The sequence below is a fragment of the Eubalaena glacialis genome, chromosome 6 (genome assembly GCF_028564815.1).
Source record: "Eubalaena glacialis isolate mEubGla1 chromosome 6, mEubGla1.1.hap2.+ XY, whole genome shotgun sequence".
Classification (NCBI taxonomy): Eukaryota; Metazoa; Chordata; class Mammalia; order Artiodactyla; family Balaenidae; genus Eubalaena; species Eubalaena glacialis.
Window position 1 is genome coordinate 142,317,476 of NC_083721.1, and position 20,926 is coordinate 142,338,401.

Below are 20,926 nucleotides of genomic sequence, written 5' to 3' on the forward strand. Positions count from 1 at the left end.
ACACACACAAAGCCCTAATACTCAGAAATTGATTTATTCAGAAGAATACTCAGCATTTATGGAGAGCTAGATTGTATGCTACACTTCAAGACTGACAGTCACAAACCAGTGGTGGAGAAAAGATGAGGCAGCCAGGCAATATGACCAGGTGCATGGAAACCATGTCATGGAAGGAGAGCTGGGGAACTTGGTATAGTTAACCCGAAGCAGTCTTTCTAAACCCAAGTTCAGTGAGGGAATTAAGCCTTAAGACATCCACTGTCTGTGAGGAGTTAACTTCCTTACTATGCATCTTCAGTGACGCTAGTCATCTCCGTCCTTGGGAGAAGTGAGAAAATAGTCACTCTAATCATCTTCTGTAGAGCTTACTTCTCTCATGGCATCTCAAAAACATAAATCAAAAGCTACCTAAAATTTTGCCTTTTTATATACCCCTTTGTGGTTATGTTTTCTCTTAAATGAAGTAAGTAATGTAAGTATAGTTCTCTTTTGCTCTTAGGATATGATAGGAATAATTAAAAGAACACCAGTGAAACTGATAATCTTGACTAGGTTTCCTAGCAGTTTTCCTAATCATGGCATTTTCCTTTTAAAAGAAAAATAATCCTTAGGGCTCACGGTTTACAGAAGTTATATTTTTATGGAATGGTTACATTTTATAGCTGTTTCCCATAATCCTGCAGAAGAGTAGTAATACTATATAGCCTAGTAGTGTTTAGGATGAAAATCCTAAACTTTTTTTAGGCTGAAAAGCTTAAACTTAAACTTATTAGGATCTGTTGCTTTCTAACCTACAGCTTACCCTTAAGTTCAAGCCACGTACATAGTTAAAAAAAATCAGCAGTTAGGTCTCTGGGTGGAACCTACAATCTGCCTTTAACATTAATTATTTTTTTAAAGAATCTTTGGCCTGCTTTACAATCTCTACAAATATACAAAGTGATGATTTAATTTGACAAAACTCCACTAAATTTAATAGTCATATTTCCAAGAGTCATACCAAAAAATAGGTAAGTATGACTAATTTATCAATAGGTTGCCATGATGGCAATGTTTATCTTCCTTAACTGCCTTTATTTAAAGAAACTTCACTACAAGAGGGCTAACCACAAACTTAAAAACATTACCATGAATTTCAGAGTTCAAAGTATTTTGGTTAACAGGTCTTAGTTTTCAGAATTCCCAGATTTGCCCAAGATCACACAGCTAGAAAGTGGCAGGTGATATCTGAAGCCAGTGTCTCCCGATCCAAGTCCCACAGTTCACCAGCTGTAGCCACCAAGGACCACCGCCCCTTCCCTCCTCCTCCCAATCCAGAGGCTTATGGTCAACAGACCGCCTCTGTCACACCGCAGCATTTTCAGTCCCTTCCAGCCACCTTCTCCTCCACTCCTCTTCACTCACCCAACTCTCGTTTTGGGTTCAAGGTGTACTTCGCAATGAGGAATAATACAAAGAAGAATGAACAGACAGGAGCGCCCCCAGTTTCTCTTGGGGAAACATCCTCCCAAGGCATGTGTTCCCCTTCTCTCTCCAAAACTATCTGGTCCCATGATGGGGAGAAGGAGCAGTAGCCACCCTCTCTCGTCTCTCACAATTTGAATAACTGAAAAAAACATTAATTTATATAGTCCCACCCTTTTATATTTTAAATTATTTAAAAAATGTTTTCAACTATCGTAAGATAAGTAAAAGGGGTGCTTTGGGCACAATGCATTTGTAAAAAGTACCCAATCCATTTTAGAAAGGCAATAAAATGACAGAAAAAAAGAGGGTCCAGGTATTTGTGTCATCTCTGCTACTCAACAGCTGAGTGGTTTCTGGCAAATTATTAACTACACAGTTCCTTAAAATATCTATCCTACAAGGATGTTATGAGGACTAGAAGATATGACAAATATAAAAATGAACTTTCTCCCAAAATGTCAGTTATCTTGAAGGTCAAACGACACACAGGATTATAAATAAAAAGGAATTGTTCTTCCTCTTAAGACACCTAACATATTTTAAGATTGTATTCAGAACTGGCAACATGTGAGATCAAGTAATGTTTCTGAAACTAATTTCAGTGTTCACCTAAACAATCTTTATTTAGTCATTACACACTGCTGAGATTATTTCTTCAGCACAACCAGCAGAACCTCTGCAACACGTCTATTAGGCTATTGTGAACCAGTCAGCAGAGAAAAGCCTTGAGGAGGAATTTGTAAGATAGAAAAACAACTGCTCTCTTGTAAGAAGTACAGAAGGAGGGTTTTCTATTCTCTGCCACTTCAGACTCTCCAAGAGGCCTTAGTCACAAAAGGAAAATGGAACAATTAACTTGGTTTGAACAAATTCCAAAGTAAAGTGACCAGTCTAGGTATTTTCAGTTGCTTTTTCCTTTTTTGAAAATACAGAATTTGAATACTGACTCATAGGCAGGCCTACTTAATGATTTTATATACAAAATATTTACTAAGAGAAATTTCATACCTCACTACAAGATGCAACTGCTCTGTGTAAAGGTGTCAACCATTTGTTGTCTTTGGCATTAACTCTAGCTCCTGCAACAAGAAGAAAAAAATAGATTGAAATATTTTGCATAAAATATTTTAAATAAATGTCCTGAAATACTAGTTACATATAGTCCAAATTGGATAAATAACAATTGAAAATGCAGTACTTCATTTTTATACTTTCTGCTAATAAATCACCCTTAAATTACAAAACAAAACTATCCTTTTTAATTGATATAATTATCCAGTAAGGTATTAGCTCTTTTTATTAAAAATCAAAGAAACATCATTTTATATATAGTCTAGAAAAGCCACCTTTATACAGAGCATATCCAAAATGAAAATCAGATCCTAATGTAGAATGTGTGTTAAAAACCTCAAATACTTAAATACATGAATAAGAATACTAAGACATAAAACGTAGACCATTACAAAGCCTTCATTATAATTCTTTACTAGTGAATGTATCATGTTATAATGCAATATAGTAATATCAAAATAGTTCTCCAGTAATGATTAAAAATGCTTTAGTACTATAAAGTTATTTTATAAATGGATACAATGGCTATAACCTTAGGGGAAAATATTGAGAAAGGAAATGAACCAACCCACATGTCTTTCCATGTTATACCTAAAGTTCTAAAGTAGTAATAATTAAAACAAATCAACTATGTATTTTTTGTTTAAAAATCATTAAGTCAATGGACACAAATTTTCCTTAACAGAATGGAAATACCATTTAGTAAGACAGTAAGTGTATTATGTAATTTGAGGGGGAAAAAAATCTATCACCTATGTAAAATCCACTGATTTGGTGCTTAAATCCCCAACAAACAGAAGCAGCACACCGTGGGATCCCTCCACGTAGAGAGAAACAACCTTGACTCTCAGGGCTAGAGGAACTTGCAACAGGTCCTGCACTACGAGCAATCCTAGATTTACATCTAGAATCATAACTAGCTAAGTGAGAAGAGGCTTTAGGAACCTAGTCCAACCTCCATACTTTCTAGATGATGAAATGCTGGTACAAGCAAGCAGCTCACCGTCAGAGTCAACTACAGCAGAACCAAGGATAGAACTCAGACATCCTAATGTTTACATTCTGTTTTGAGTGTGAGGTTCTAAGTAATAATCAAGTGCAGTGACTCCAAGTTACAGCCCGAATAACCTCTAGCTATAGGTCCCTAACTAGCTGTATGATCCCTCTGAACCTACATTTCTTCATCTATAAACCAGATCCCCTAATACCTTGTTACAAAAATTAACAGGGGAGTTCCCTGGTGGTCCAGTGGTTAGCACTCCGAGCTTCCAACGCAGGGGGCACGGGTTCAATCCCTGGTCAGGGAACTGAGATCTCACATGCAGCACAGCGCAGTCAAAAAACAAACAAACAAACAAACAAAACCAACAAAAAAGATTAACATACGAACCAATGTACCTAGTACATGTAGCACAGATACATTAGAGGTAGATTTTATAAGTCTGAATGTGAGAGAAAATGAATGAAAGGCAGGTGTAGGAAATCATCCACAAGTGCAGCAGTTGAAGCTGAACTCTGTGTGCGCAGGGCCAGTGAATCACGAACCAGCAGGAGAGCTTTCAAGATTGCTTAAAGCTGTGGGAGAAAGAAAGGGAGTCAGCAAAATAAAGAACCAGCCAGAGGGACTTCCCTGGTGGCACAGTGGTTAAGAATCCGTCTGCCCATGCAGGGGACACGGGTTCGAGCCCTGGTCCGGGAAGATGCCACATGCCGCGGAGCAACTCAGCCCGTGCGCCACAGCTCCTGAGCCTGCGCTCTGGAGCCCGCGAGCCACAACTACGGAGCCCGCATGCCACAACTACTGCAGCCCGCATGCCTAGAGCCCGTGCTCCGCAACAAGAGAAGCCACCGCAATGGGAAGCCTGCACACCGCAACAAAGAGTAGCCCCCGCTTGCCACAACTAGAGAAAGCCCACATGCAGCAACGAAGACCCAACGCAGCCAATAAATAAATAAATAAAATTAAAAAACAAAAAACCCAGCCAGAGACAGTGGTATATTCATGTAATAAACATCTGAACAACTACCGGCCAGGTTCTGTGGAGACCAAAATGGTGAAAAGAGGCTTTTCTGACCACAATAAAGTCAGCATTTGTTTTGGGTAAGAGCACAAACACTTGAAATGTTCACGGGTCAGAAAGTTGGAGCCCTAGAGACAGTGAAGAGGCTCCTTCCTTCTCCCCATTTATCACTTGGAACTTCAATGGTTCTCTATAATCCCTGTACCTCTTTCTATGATTTTGTATTTATGTGCACAGTAGGAGGGCAGGTCCTGGCATTAAGGCCTGAAGGGTAGTGACACAGACACTTAAAAGACACAAGTACCCTGGAAAGACAGAAGTAGAGAAGAATGACGCTTGAAAATGGGCCTCCAACAAATGGGAAGGGTCAGAAGTCTGATTCAAGGCATTAACCAACAAGGAAATAGAATGTGGCTGTCACAAAAAATGAGGATGATCTCTACGTGCTGATAAAGATCTGAGAAATAAAAAGTAAAAACAGCAATAAGTAAGAGCTGTATGAATAATATTCTTTACTTTTACATAGAAAAAGGAAGAGTTAAGTATCTATATTTACATTTGCAAAAGGAAACCCTGGAGGAAAGCTAAGACATTAAGAACAGCGGTTGCCTATGTGTTTGCATTGGTGGTGGGGGGCAATGAGAACTGGATGATGTGATGGGGAACTAGGGTAGAAAGGCAACTGCGCTGTAAGCTGTATACCTTTAAAGGGTGTGTATATTTTAATTCGGAAATGAAACTGAAATACTACATATTCAAAAAGTGAAATGTACCGAAGAGGAAATGAAAGGAGTGGTCATGAAAAAACACTCCAAGAATTTGGCTTCAAGTGCAAAGAAAAAATTGGAAAGCAGGAAAAGGGTGAAGATAGTCTGTCTTTCTTTTGGAAATGGGTTATCAGATATACAACTGAAGGAAGAAAATCTAATATTTATGGTGCATTTGGCAGCCCAAAGTAAAAAACCCTGCTTGCTTCATTCTTCCATTTTAAGTTACAATAATTAACTAATTAATTAAATCGTCTTTCTTTCTCTTCACTTTTAATAACAAAATCAAAGTTAATTTTATCAAAAACATGAGTGACTATAACAAATAATCCACTAGTGGCTTAACGAGAACACATCATGCTGCCCCTTGCAACTAGTAAACAACTTGATAAAAAATTTGGCTTGCTCTTTTTAAAGATTCTAAAGATACTTAACTGCAGGAAGATCAGCACAATGGGATTTTAGACATCTAATCATATCCTATCTCAGAAGACACTCATTGTGTTAAGTCATTTTTCTTCTAGTAACACTAATCAGATATTTTAATTCCTTGGAAAATAAAGGTCAAGTATGTGAGTAATGGTTGAGCTATCTCTAAGGGCACAATACGACAAATATCTCCCCTGCCCACATGGGTAAATTAGTATGTGCTTTATATATTAACAGACAAACATGGCATAGCAATGTCCATTATAAGAGCAGCAGTTGGCTGCACAATGAAAAATGGCTTAAGAACAATAAACATGGCAGTGCACATCAGACGTCCAGGCTACCAGAGCTCATCTCATGTGAGCTCTCTGAAGGTAACCAGACTTCTGTTCCACACAGAGAGCTCCAAAATTAGCTACATATTCATATACACACTACAAAGTAATTCCAGTAATGGAAAAGACATTTCCAGAGTAAAGTAACTAATCCAACAGCTGAAAACTAGCCACAAAGAAGATGAAGACAGGAAAAAGAGAAGGAGAGGGGAGGGAGAGAGAGAAGGAGATGGGGAGGGGAGAGGGAGAGAGAGGCGGGGATGGAGGGAGACAGAGAGGAGGAAGAGGGGGAGGGGAACAGACCTGGGGGAGGGGGAGAGAGTGGGAAAGGGGAAGGGAAGAGGGAGGGAGGGAGGGAGGGCGGGAAAAGAAAGAAATCCTATCCACTGAAAACACAAAATAGTCTTCCTACAGAGAAATAAAACCAAATGTAACAGCTCCAGTGGCATCATCACAGGCTCTCTACCTGGCACAGTATAATATTTGTGATTCAAAAGGATGCTCTTAAGTCACCAAGAAAAGATTAATTTCTTTACTATTTCCTAATCATTAAAACAGGAAAGAACATAAAATAGCAGCGCCATCTCAACTGCTGCAGTCAGGCTACTGGGAGACCCTGTGGTAGGAGAAGCACTGCTGTGGAAGCTGAAGACAAGACAGCAATTTGAGGATGATGTCACTGATGACCACTGCAAACTGACACCCAGAGAAAGCCTCCTGAGTGCTAGCAGCATATCTAGAAAAACCCAAGGTTGTTATGCCCAACTGTATAAATCAAAGACTGTCTTTACTAGACTCCCTTTCCCCCACAAATCCATCAAATGTACATCAACCAAGCTTTCCCTTAAGAAGAACAAGCGGCCAGAACCTACATCACATCAAATATCTGAATTTGGATTCACCTTTCCAGAACAGAGATGTGATTAGATTTCCAATATGTTAAAAGCAAAAAGAAAACAAGCAAGCAAAAATCAACTGCAGGGTCGTCCAAAAAGCTTGGTTGTATCCATTTGATACCACAGTTAGATTATACAGAAAAATCCAGATAACCTTCTTCCTTTCACCCAATCTTTTCATTTACTAATTCACACATATAAAATATATTCTGAAACAATAGTTTTTTAAAAGAAAAAACATATTTAAGGTAAAATTTCTTCCAAAATTAGATAAATGTCTACTACATTTAGAGATAAAACAGAAAGTAATTTTAAAAAATAAAAAATCTGGTTCACTTTTATCAGTCTATCCTGGGCTCTAGCCAGCAATGCAGCTGAAGAGAGGTCTGGACATATGAGGAGGCAGTCAGGGGTCAGTGCATGAAGCCCAGGAGTAAGACCTGTGATCTAATAATGGCTCTGTAAACAACAGGCTGTGTGACCTGGGGCTGCTCCTCATATGCCTACGCCTTCATTTTGGTAATAATTCTTGTGTGTGCGCGCCCATGCGCGTCTCTGTCTGTCTCTCTCAAGGGAGGCTAGGCCCCAGGTTAAAACAACACAGGGAGCACCTGTTTCTGAGCTCTACAAAGTCAGGCATCCAAATCACAAGTGTCCCATGTGACTCTAGGTCTCATTCCGCAAGAAGGCTAATTCACCTGCTTTCTCCCTAATCTGATCACTCACCAAGATCTGCCAATTCTTTGATTTTTGAACCTCAGTTATCAGTAAAATAAGAGCTGTGGTAAATGATCTCTACGATCCATTTCCAGTGATAATATTCTACCCTATTTTGAAATACTCAATAAATTATTTCATGCTTATTAAATACCTTGCCTTACTTTAACATTAAATAAATAAGATAATATCTTTATAATCAATACCAGGGATCTTCAAATTACAGCCCACAGATTGCCAGCCACCTATTTTATAAATAAAGTTTTACTGCAACATAGCTACACCTATTCACTTACATGTTAAATAAGTAGCTTTCGCATTACAGGAGTAGAGATGAGTAGTTGCCAGTGTGTCTGTATGACCCTTCACATAAAAAGTCTATCAGCCTCTGATCTAGGCGAAGTACCTGAGAGTTGATGCTATTAAAATTATTTCTATTTTCCTATGTGTTTGTAATAATTATAGTCCCACTAATAATTTTCTAAAACTTCTGTTTGCAGAGCATAGGTTTTTTTCTCTGCTCCTAAGCCACAGAGGAGATAGTCCCTATACAGTGAGCTGGGTCAGGAGCCAAGTACTTTTAGCACTCTTCCCAAACTGGAAATAATGCTTTCCTTTGGCTGTCTACCAAAAGCAGTGGCAAAAGCTTCAGATTCCGTTTTCAGGTTGGGAGAAGAATGAGCAAAAAGCAAGTACATTTCCACTTTTCCACCTGTGATGCTAGACCACCCTCCCTACCACCAAGCTAGTGCACTGTATCATTTAAGAGGGTGTTATGGATATATAGATATTGTGGGTTGAACTGTGTCCCCACCACCAAATTCATATGCTGAAGTCCTAACCCCAGCACCTCAGGGTCTTCACAGAGGTAATTAAGTTAAAATGAGGTTTTTTTGTTTTTTTAGCATGGGCCCTAATGCAATATGACTGGATCCTTATAAGCAGAAGAAATTTGGACATAGACATGCACCGATGGAAGACACAAGAAGGCGGCGGTCATCTACAAGCCAAGGAGAAAGTCCTAGAACAGAGCCTTCTCTCACAGCTTTCAGAAGGAACTGACTCTGCCAACACCTTGATCTTGTACTTCCAGCTTCTAGAACTGTGAGAATATAAATTTTGTTGTTTAAGCCACTCATCTTGTAGTAATTTGTGATGGCAGCCCTAGTAAACTAATACACCAACACTGCAGTCTTTCAAAGGTCACACACTTTAGGTCTAATTCTTAATACCAGAAACACAGTACACATATTTCCTTATTAAGAACTTTATTTTCTATAAAAGGCCAATTAAATGATTGACTAATGCCTTATTCAACACATTATTTAACCACCTAACACATGCTAGAAACAGCCTGAGGTACTCGTAAACCTAGGTTTGAAAAATATAAGCATTACATGAATAGCTCCCATAAAAATATCTATATTTAGGCAGCCAGTAAATTTAGTCCTTAAAACAGAAGTTCTTCAACAAAAGTTATTTCCTATACAAATTTTACTAAATGCTAAGTAGATGGGGGTGGGTAGAGTGTAGAGGGGAGCACAATTCAGACTGTAGCAGAGTTAAGAGTCAGATAGCCTGAACTCCATAGTCAGGTAGCCTGGGTCTGAATGCTGGCTCTAGCTTTTATTAGCAGTATAACTTTCAGCCAGTTACCACATCTCTAAATGCTTTCGTTTCCTTTATCTATAATAATACCTTCAGAGTTAAGAGGATAAAATGAGGTCATAAATGAAAAAGCTAAATTTAACATAGTACTTGAGATATAGTAAGCACTCACTGCTTCCTATTACTTCGCTCCATTCAATAATAATTGTAAGAGTAATTCTACTAGACTCTAGTGTTACTATATAGATTCTATGGAAGGATTCACTTGTTTGATTACATATAACATGTCAAAAGTTATACCCCTCATCCATGAATCTTAAAAATGCATCATGGACATCAAGTGAAGCTTCTTCAGGAAGGCTACCAATTCGACTAAAAGAGCGTGTTTGTGTGCATGTCCTTTTGCCCCCTTCTCTCCACTGTTTGTGTCCTAGAATCCCTATCTAACACCCTTTTAGATGATCTAGAGGTCATCCACAGGAGAATCTCCCTTTATAACACAGAAGAACAAGGTAAGGCTGTACTACAGGAGAGACCAAGGAAGAATCTTCATTATTTTTTTTTAAGGGTTTTTTTTTTTAAATTACGTGTAACACAAAGTTATTTAAGTCAATAAATTTTTAAGGAATTTCACATGTTCTGATTCTTTCCACTGCCAATCACCTTAGTTCCTCCAAACTCACAATCTTCAAGATAAAACAGCCCTTTCAAAAAGAAGTTATCATGTGAGTCAGCCCACAATTCTTTTAGTTAGGCTTCTTTGATCTCCAATGAAATATGGACACACTTCAAAATTCCCCACCTGTAATCTTTGGGCTCCAATTTCCTCAAGCGATTTACTTTAGGACCATGTTTACGGTCAGGAGATGGATCTGCCTGGTTCTGAATTTGACACCCTCTAAAAATGTATTAGGTTCAAATTATACTCACTCCTAAGCTATCACACCCTAGAAGAGTACAGATCACTGGGATATGCCAATACCTAAGATAAAAAGTTTGTTAGGTTTTTCATAGTTTACTTGGCAGCTCTGTCTTGTAGTTCTTTCCCACAGATCTAACAGGTAGTTCTATGAGTAAAGGAAACCACACAGTTAATCTATGAGGCGTTTCCAACGATGTAGGTTTACAGAAAAAGCCCCATCGGGATAGACCTCAACAGTCTTCATTATTTTTGACAGAGCTGCTGGAGATGGAGGGTAAGAGCCAATCACCATCGATCACAACCTAAAAACCTGTGATCCAAGGAGTTGCCAGGTCACCCCAACTATCTGTAGTACATCAAGAATAAAGGAAGCTATGCTACTAGGACTGAAAGAAAACACATTTGGTTTGAGAGCTACGTGAAGAAACAAACGTTAAGTGATGCTAACTTTTTGCCCCTCCCTACTCCAAATAGATGTTCTGGAAAAAGCATATTCCTCAATGATATATAATAGCAGTCCAGTGGTTAGGACTCCACGCTTTCACTGCTAACAGCCCGGGTTCAATCCCTGGTAGGGGAACTGAGATCCCACAAGCTGCATGGTGTGGCCAAAAAAAAAAAAAAAAACTTAAAGGATTCAGCACAGGACTAGAGCAAAAATATACAAAAGCAGAGTAAACTGAGCAAAATACAGTTAATAGGTAAATATATTTGAAAGAAATTATCCCAGGAAAGGAGAGGAAGAATTTGTGAACTACTCTTTATACACAACTTCAGAGAAATTAACTTCTGAACAGAGACCTCAAAGAAAAGCTCCAAGAAAGAGGTAAGACAATGCAAAGAGATGAGAGCTGGCAGATCAGGAAAGAGAAAAGGAAAATAAAGCAATCAAAGATAAAAGCCTAGAAACAACAAAAAGCAGAGTAGACATGTCTTACAACACAGTCAAGAATCTGAAGCCACAGCCAGAGTGAATCTTTAAAAAACTAGGTCAGCCTCTGTCCCTCCACCCAAAACTCCCCATTGGTTTTCCACGTCACTTTAAGGGCCAAAGCAAGTCTTTACCTGGAACACCCCCAACCTCTGCTTTACCTCCTACTGCTTTTTCCACTTGCCTCCAAACATGCTACACCTCGAGGTGTTTGTTCTTGCTAATCTCTTAATTTCCACTAAACATTTGCACCCTATGCAAGGCTCGCTTCCTTATTTGCTTATCTCCTCGAATGTCACTGAATCCTTTCCTGATAACCCAACACAAAATAGCAACTGATCCCCACCCAACATACCATTCCTTTAATTTTTCCATAGCAATTATCAACACATGACAAACTATATATTAACTTGCTACTATCTCCCCCATTAAAACATAAACTCCATAAAGGCTGGGACTTCATTTATTTTATTCACTGCTCTACCACAGCACCTAGAATGGTACCTGCTATGCAGCCAGGCTCATTAAGTATTTGTTGAATGAATGAAGGATAGGTAAAAGGAAATAACTTAAAACTAAATGTAAAGACAAAATTACACTCAGAAAAAAGCTGATAAAGACAGATGAAGGATATCCATTTTAGTAGCAAAACACACTGCAGAAAAATTTACTGATAGAAAAACACACGGAAATAAAACATGCAAAGATGCAATGAAAGATATAAATGGAATAAAAATTCGATTTTCAAAACTAAAAGTGTACATTCACATAATGCCCTAGCAAAAAAGAATCAATAGATTTAGCCTAGGAAAGTTAGCATGAATTTCAGGGATAAAGAATTGAATCCTACAGGCATCCAGGCAGAAGAGAATGGACTATGGTGGTGGAAAGTGTAATGGGGGGATGGAATGTAAGCAGAGAGGAGCTCAATTCAAGACTTTCACTCAACGCTAGAAGACAGTGGAGTAACATCTACAACGTTGAACGGAAAAAGCATAAATTGAGAATTTTATAACTAGCTAATCTACCCTTCAGCTAAATAAAAAAAGGAAACGGTCCAAAATAAATAAGACACCATGGAATACAATATCCATGAGCTCTTACAGAAAATATAAAAACAAAAACTACTTGATGATGATGTCTATTCAACCACGAGACATCAAAATTTAAAAACCTGGGAATAGAGAAGCTATTAATAAGGACAGAGTGTGTGTGTGATAAAACAGCGGGAATTATGATTACAAAATAAACTGTAACGTTTTAATTCTTGACAACGGAAACACAAGAGTGAAACAAATTACAGAACGTTACTTTCTAATTTCTCATCATAGTAAATCAGAAAACAACCAAAACCTGAAACATAAACATCCATGAACATCAAAGTACACAGCTCTAAGGAACGATCAACTTCCTTATATTCTTCACTTTTCATTTTAGAGAAATATTTTAGGAACTATTTGTTCCTTGCCATGGATACCAAAGTAGTTTTTATAATATGAAATTACAGTAATTTACTTTATTGTGTGTTCTTATTGGAGCATACCATGACTTTTGTATAATGCAAGAGCTAAATGGACATTATTATTTCACATTGCTTAATTTTCTTAAGATTACACTAAAGTTAACCTAATTACTATTGTAACATGTCATTGGTAACTAACATGAAGGGTAAGAACAGTCTATGCTAAACTTTTCAGTAACAATTTTCATTACTAATTACAAACAAATTAGCCTTATTTTGTTGTCTACTTTCCCCTTCATGTATTTATTTCTCTTCTTTAGGGAATTATCAGGTCAAACACCTAGTTTCAATTCTAATTTATAACTTATTAAAAATCCATTCAATACAATTATAAGGCTATTTTGAAATCGGGGTATGTAAATTAGTGTATAACTTGGGGCTCAATAACCATGGCATTCAAATCAAATTTAAGCAGAACCCGTGAAGCACCACTACAGAACCTCAAGAGTGTACATATACTGTCTGAAGACTACTGTTCTGGGTGATAATTATTTTTCCCCCAGTTTTATTATATAATTGACATATAACATTATATTAGTTTAAGATGTAGAACAAAATGACCTGACATATAATATAGAAATGATTACTACAATAAGTTAACATCCATCACCTCACATAGTTAAAATTTTTTTCTTGTGATGAGAACTTTTAAGCTTGCATCCCCAGAACTATCGTATAACTAGAAGTTTGTACCATTTGACCACCTTTACTCATTTCCTCCACCCCCCACTTGTCTACCTCTGGCAACAACCAATCTATTCTCTGTTTCTATCAATTTGGTTTTTGTAGATTCCACATTTAAGTGAGATCATGAATTATTTGTCTTTCTCTGACTTATTTCATTTAGCATAATGCCCTCAAGGTCCATCCATATTGCTGCAAATGGCAGGATTTGCTTCTTTTTTTACAGCCAAATAATATTTCAATGTATGCATTTACCACATCATCTTTATTCATCCATTGACAGACATTTAGGCTGTTTCCATGTCTTGGCTATTGTGAATAATGTTGCGATGAACATGCCTGTATCTCTTTGAGATGGTAATTTTGTTTCCTTTGGATATACACACAGAAGTGGGTTTGCTGGATCATATGGCAGTTCTATTTTTAATTTTTTGAGGAACCTCCATACTGTTTTCCACGGTGGCTATACGAATTTATATTCCCACCAACAGGGGTTTTCCTTTTCTCCACATCCCTGCTAATACTTGTTAATGCTTGTTTTTTTTTTAATGATAGCCATTCTAACAAGTATGAGGTGGTATCTCATTGTGGTTTTGCTTTGCACTTCCCTGATGATTAGTGATGTTGAGCACTTTTTCATGTACCTTTGGCCATATCTCTGTCTTCTTTGGAAAAATGTGTATTCAGTCCCTCTGGCTGACTTTTAACCAGATTGGTTTGTCTGTTTTTTGCTACTGAGTTGTATGAGTTCTTTATATATTTTGGATATCAATCCCTTATTAGATATATAATTTGCACATTACTTTCTCCTATTCTGTAGGTTGCCTTTTCATTTTGTTGGTTTCCATTGCTATGCAGAAAGAAGCTTTGTAGTTTGATGTAGTCCCACTTGTTATATCTGATTTTGTTTCCTTTGTTTTTAGTGTCAAATCTAAAATATCATCGCCAAGACTGATTCCAAGGAGCTTACCCTGTATGTTTTCTTCTATGAGTTTTATGATTTGGGGTCTTATGTTCAAGTCTTTAACCCATTTTGAGTTGATTTTTGTGTATGGTGTAAGATAGTTGCCCAGTTTTCCCATCACCATTTATTGAAGAGATGGTCCTTTCCCCATTGTCTATTCTTAGCTCCTTTGCCTTAATCGATCACAATATGCACAAGTTTATTTTGGGGCTCTCTTTTGTTCCACTGATCTCTGTGTCTGTTTTTATGCCAATACTATACTGTTTTGATTATTACAGCTCTGTAATATAGTTTAAAAATCAGGAAGCTCCAGTTTTATTGTTCTTTCTCAAGACTGCTTTGGCTACTTGGGTCTTTGTGGTTCCATATATATTTTAGGATTGTTTTATTCTACTTCTGTGAAAAATGCCACTGGAATTTTGATAGGGATTGCACTGAACCTGTAGATTGCTTTGGGTAGTATGGACATTTTAACAATATTAATTCTTCCAATCCACGAGCACGGAATATCTTTCCATTTCTTTGTGCCTTCCTCAATTTCTTTCATCAATGTCTTATAGTTTTCAGTGTACAGCTCTTTCACTTCCTTGGTTAAATTTATTCCTAGGTATTTTACTCTTTTGATGCAATCATAAATGGAACTATTTTATTAATTTCTCTTTCTGATAGTTATTAGTATATACAAGCACACAGATTTTTGTATATTGATTTTAGATCCTGCAACTTTACTAAATTTGTTTATTATTTCTAATAGTTTTTTGATGGAGTCTTTATAGTTTTCTATATGTAATATGTCACCTGCAAAAAGAGACAGTTTACTTCTTCCTTTCCAATTTGAACACTTTTAATTTCTTTTTCTTGCCTAACTGCTATGGCTAGGACTTCTAGGACTCTGTTGAAAAAGTGATGAGACTGGGTATTCTCACCATGCCCCTGATTTTAGAGGAAAAGGTTTCAGCTTTTCAGCTTTAAGTATGTTCGCTGTGGGCTTGCCATATATGGACTTTATTATGTTGAGGTATAGTCCCTCTATATTTACTTTGCTGAGAGTTTTTACCACGAGTAGGTGTTGAATTTTGTCAAATGCTCTTTCTGCATCTATTGAGATGATCATATGATTTTTTAGCCTCATTTTGTTAAGGCGTGTATCACATTGATTGATTTGTGGAAGCTGAACCATCCTTGCATCCCTGTAATAAATTCCACTTGATCATGGTGTATGATCCTTTTAATGTATTGTTGAATTTGGTTTACTAATATTTTATTAAAGATTTTTGCATCTATGTTCATCTGGGAAATTGGAGTGTAACTTCCTTTTTTTGTAGTGTCTTTTTCTGATTTTGGTATCAGGGTAATGCTGATCTCAAATGAGGTTGGAAGCATTCCTTCCTCTTCAAATTTTGGAACAGTTTGAGAAAGATAGGTATTAACTCTTCTTTAAATGTTTGGTAGAATTCACCTGTGAAGCCATCTGGTCCTGGATATATTATTAAAGCAGAATATGCCTCAATTAAGAGGAAGCATTATTTTTCTCTTGAACCTCCTCAGTTCTTACCTCTAGTAAATTTCAGCTGAAAACTAGTGAGCTAGCATCCATAGAGGAACAGACATCTTCAAGGAAGTACGTCAGTGATAAAGTTATTCATAAAGAAACTAATATAAGAATATTAGCTTGGTCCATAAGTGACTGTAATTCTATAAGATCATGCAATTTGTTATAAAAACCACATTTTAAAAACTTTATTAATTTATAATGGCAAAATTCTATTCAGGCTACTATTTAAGAGGATTTTCACTCAAAATTTCTCTCAGTGCTCCTTCTCCCAAATATCAAAGGAATGATACTATCTCTCCAATTGCATTATGCATATATCTGTGCAATCTGGCAACACAAGCACAATTCAAACATAGGCATCCTTTTTCAATAAATATCACTTACGATAATCTGGATACAAAAAAAAAATTTCTAAGCTCTCTTTGATTGCCTGTTTTAGGACTGCAAGAAGTCTGACCACCACAGGTGCTATTCTATAGGACACAGTTTTACCATTACTTCATATTGTAAGGTCTTGAACAGGTTAGAAGAAATTTAAAAATAAAGTACAATTTCCTAAAATATATTTTACAGGCCCTCAAAAAGAATTAGACACAAGCTATTTAAAGACATAAATCTTGCTGGTATCATTTTCAAAATATATCTACAATCACATCTTTTCTAATCCCCTCCAATGCTGTACTAGCTCCAAGCTACTATCACCTCCTCGTTGGAGAACTATTATCATCTCCCAGCAACTCTGTGGTCAATGAGGCCTTATATGACTACTCCATATAATACCCAACTTATATAATGCTCATCCCACTCCATTACAGCTGTCCCTCAGCATTCGCAGGGGATTGGTTCCAGGACCCACTGTGGATATCAAAATCTACAGATGCTCAAAGCTATTATATAAAATGGCATAGTATTTGCATATAACCTATGCATATTCTTCTGTATACTTTAAATTATCTCTAGATTACTTATAATACCTAATACAATGTAAATGCTATATAAATAGCTGTAAATACAATGTAATGCTATGTAAATAGTTGCCAGTGCATGGTAAATTCAAATTCTGCCTTCTGGACCATTCTGGAATTTTTTCCAAATATTTTTGATCTGTGGCTGTTTGAATCCATGGATTCAAAACCCATGAAAACAGAGGGCTGACTGTATTCTGATCTACTTTTTCATTTTTCCATAGCACTTATCTCCTTCTAACATACTGTAAAATTTACTTGTATTTGTAGCCTGTTTTTCTTTAGAGTATATGCTCCGCAAGGCAGTGACTTGTTTTCCAATGTACTCTAAGCACCAAAACAGTACCTGGGACATGATATGAGATCACTACTTCTAGAATGAACAAATAAGTTTCAGGTTGTTTAACAAATATGAAGAAATAGTCAATGAGGTTTAATAAATATTAAATATGACCAAAATGTGCATGATGTGCTCTTACACAGAGCTTACCATACCAGATAAAATAAGCAATTCAATGATTTCTGCATCTCCAAGATAGGCAGCAGCATGCAGTGGAGTTCTCTTTTCATTGTCCTGTGATAAGAAGGAAAGATGGAACATAAATTTTAATATAAAGTTAATTTGAATATACTTTAAATGAAGAAAAGCCATTATTAACTACAGCTTACTACTTCCACAACTCTAGTGTAGTCTGCAAGTCTCATTATCAGAGTATTCCTTTGCAAGGAGAAGAAAAGCCTAAAAAATATATTTTGGCCTTAAAAGAATGGTATAAAATGCAGCAAAGAATAAAAGAAAAATCTAAGATGACAAAGAGATAACTTAAGACTTTCTTTGAATAAAGATGCCTATGCTGCTTGTATACACAAGAAGATTTCCTTTACTTCATACTACTCTCCCACCCCCCCCAATATATTTCCACAATTTTACATAGTTTAGAATTGTTGATCTAACTAAATAAAACAAACCCTAACAAACAAAAAAGTTTGCTTATCAAAATGTTTCCACAGGACTATAGTGGCAAAAATAGAAAATATCTCTGGGGATCTGAAATTATCCCTTAAAATAATCCTAAGCTTTTTCTTAAAGTTCCTGCCAATTTCATTTTTAGCTCTAAAATATATTCCTATCCTATGCATAGTCTTCTAAATCTTCCTCCAGGAAGAGAAGCTACATCTAAGTGCATGGCTGTGTGTACTTCCCCCCTCAAAACAACAATGTCCTCCAGTTTGAGAAGCAAGATCTTAGAGTAATGTCACATTCAGGGATTCAATTCACATTACACTTCATCTAAAGTTACAACAGAGTGTTGCTGACTTGGCTGTATCTGAGAAAGCTATTCATTTAGAAATATTTAGTTTGAAATTTACATCCAATTTTTTGGATACTGGCTTTTGAGCCAGATTATTAGTTGTTTTCCATTATCCGTTTTCCCCTTTGTCCATAGGAATAAAGTTTTACCTGGTTATTTACCCACCAGCAAGAGAATAGACTCCTAGCATGCCTTGAAGTTTTGTTACTTAGTGTGGACCAATGGTACGTGAGTGGAAGTAAAGGCACAACTTTCAGGTCATCTTCAACCTAAAAGACACCAATCCAGAGCTAGACTAAAACTTTCCCACTTCCCTCAGGCTAGAAGGCACAGGTGCAACTGTACCGGCTTTGACCATGCAGAGGCAGGCCAATATCCTACAAGTCTGTTAAGCAAAACATACTGAATCATCTTGTAGAGCACAGTTGCCCCACCAACACAGAGCTGGACCACTAACTTCTAGACTATTAAGAGAAATAAAATTCTTATTTAAATAGGTATTGTATTTTGGGGTCTCTTGTATTAAGATAACATTATAACTTTCAAGATATAAAAAAATGAAAAACTTCACATCATAATAATTTTCCAGTTTGGCAATCAAAACCCCAATTATGCTAAGAAAAGATAGTTAGGCCAATGAGAATAAATTAGGAAAAAAACTGCTAGTCAAAAGAGGGGTTAAAAATATTCACAGGCAATTCCAAAAAGGTTTAGCTGTAGTATATAAAGGAATTAGAAAGATGTGTGTAACACAATTATAACTGGCTCTACATACACTTCATATAATTTTAATATATTTGTGATACTGGTTTTGTTCTTAAAATAGTTGGTATAGTGGTTATTAATGTTTTTAATAAGCTAAGAGTTCCTGTCTCTCTAACCCCAATTAATTTCCACAAGACCATGTTTTTCATTCCAATACATACCCCATCAAACAAATGGTTTGCATAGAAATTACTGAACAAACTGTCATTGAAACAGCTAACACAGAACCACTAAAATATCAGGCTTTATTCAAAGCTGAGTCCTAACTTAGTCAATTTAATAAAAAGATCCTTGGCTTAAGGCTTTTCAGTGTTAATCACTAACACATCAAACTTCCCTAGTGTTTAAATATGAACAGACCCACTCAAATTGAGGAACACATCTATTCCACAGTATAAACCACATACACAGCACACACAGAAAGTGAGTCATTTATGTGTGAGAGATGCCTGGAATTCTATGACTCAATGCCTTAAATCCTATTTATGTATTATTTTATGACTCATGAACTTTCTTTTTTCTTTAATTTGATTTGGAGAGAGGAAAAACTAAGGAATAAATTGGTTAATTTTAAAAGAAAAAATTTTACCTATCATATTTTACTTTACTACAATTAAATATTGAAAATCATGCAATAAAACATTTAAGATTCCCTTTAACAAAATTTATTAGAATGAAAAAATGACTATTCCCTTATACACATTGAATTCCACTTAAAGGAATTTTTTTTTTTGGTAAGATAAAGGTATTGCTATGTGTGTGCAAGCAAAACTTAGGTATATTTACTGATCATATAGGAAGCAAAACGCCGAAAACAATTTCAATGCCCATCAATAAGGAAGTGGTTATTTAAAATTATGAAACACAAGCAGCTCTTAACCAACCTTCATTTAACTGAATCACATGATTAATCAATATTTTCTGTTTCCTGAGTAAAACTAATGGTGACTTTGGCACACCATGTGTTTTGGCTAATAGACCACCACAACCAAGACCCTGCATGCTTGCTCCTACCACTGGGTATGTTTACCAAGGGTAAGACGTGTTTGTTACCACAACTGCTTGTGCCAACTGCACCTGCAATCATTTATGTAATTTTTAAAAATATTATTTAAACTGATGAAATAGGAATGAAAAATCAAATTTTTTCTATGATCACTAGGTTGAATACTATATAAAGACTCAATAAAGGCAAGCTACGAAAAAAAGTACTGTTGAATTGGGTGTGGCCAAGACAATTGAAACACTAAGGCAAACAGTTAAGATATGGAGAAGTTTTGCCCTCAGTTTGATTCTTAAGTATCTAAATTCTCACATCACTTAAAGAAACCCAAAATGGGAATTACAGATAACGCACTGTGGGTATGGTCTATGCAAGGAAGGTTAACACTGAACTGTCAGTGGACTCCAAAAAGCCTTGGCCCAGTATTTCTTTTAATGTCTGGAAAATACACATTGTTGCAGCAAAATGCTTAAAGATCATTTAAAATGCTTCCTTCTGTCAGACTTTGATCAGCTTATCACTACCAGTTATGAACATTTTTCAGATGAGAGGTCTTTGAGCTGCACATCCACATAGTGAAATATGATGTAAGGGGTCTGAATCCAATTCCAAAGTTGTGGGGGGGGGGGCGGGTTTCCCCACACATCCAAGCAATGCTCCAACACCAGCTGGTCGTCCTACAACTCAACACAAATCTGACACCACCTACCAGGGGACAGCATCAGGTGCCACAAGTTAAGGGTTCAGTCCTACAAGACGGGGGCCCCGCCCCACCTCAGAGGTCAACAGCAAGTCCAGGTTGTTACTGGTCCTCTGACTGACTGGCTACAAATCCAGGTTCCCCGGACCGCCTCCTTGGGTTTGATTAATTTGCTAGAGTGGCTCACAGGACCCAGGAAAGCAGTTTACTCACTAGATTACCAGTTTATTACAGAGGCTATTGGAGGATATGAATCAACAGTCAGATGAAGAGAAACACAGGGCGGGATCC

General features: G+C 36.8%; 1 protein-coding gene and 1 non-coding gene across 5 annotated transcripts in view; both read right to left on the minus strand.

Annotated features, from left to right (window-relative positions):
• ANKRD28 (ankyrin repeat domain 28) overlaps window positions 1-20,926 on the minus strand; it is a 172,745-nt gene that overhangs the window by 52,858 nt on the left and 98,961 nt on the right. For all 4 annotated transcript variants that reach the window (XM_061194706.1, XM_061194708.1, XM_061194707.1 and 1 more), the window contains 2 exons: window positions 17,350-17,428; window positions 2,476-2,546 (listed from right to left, as the gene is read on the minus strand). In XM_061194706.1, coding sequence (XP_061050689.1) covers window positions 2,476-2,546; window positions 17,350-17,428 — 150 coding nt within the window. The remainder of the gene's footprint in view (window positions 1-2,475; window positions 2,547-17,349; window positions 17,429-20,926) is intronic.
• On the minus strand, window positions 10,338-10,468 carry LOC133094170 (small nucleolar RNA SNORA18). Its single transcript, XR_009701388.1, has one exon. It is a non-coding gene; the product is annotated as a small nucleolar RNA SNORA18 (small nucleolar RNA).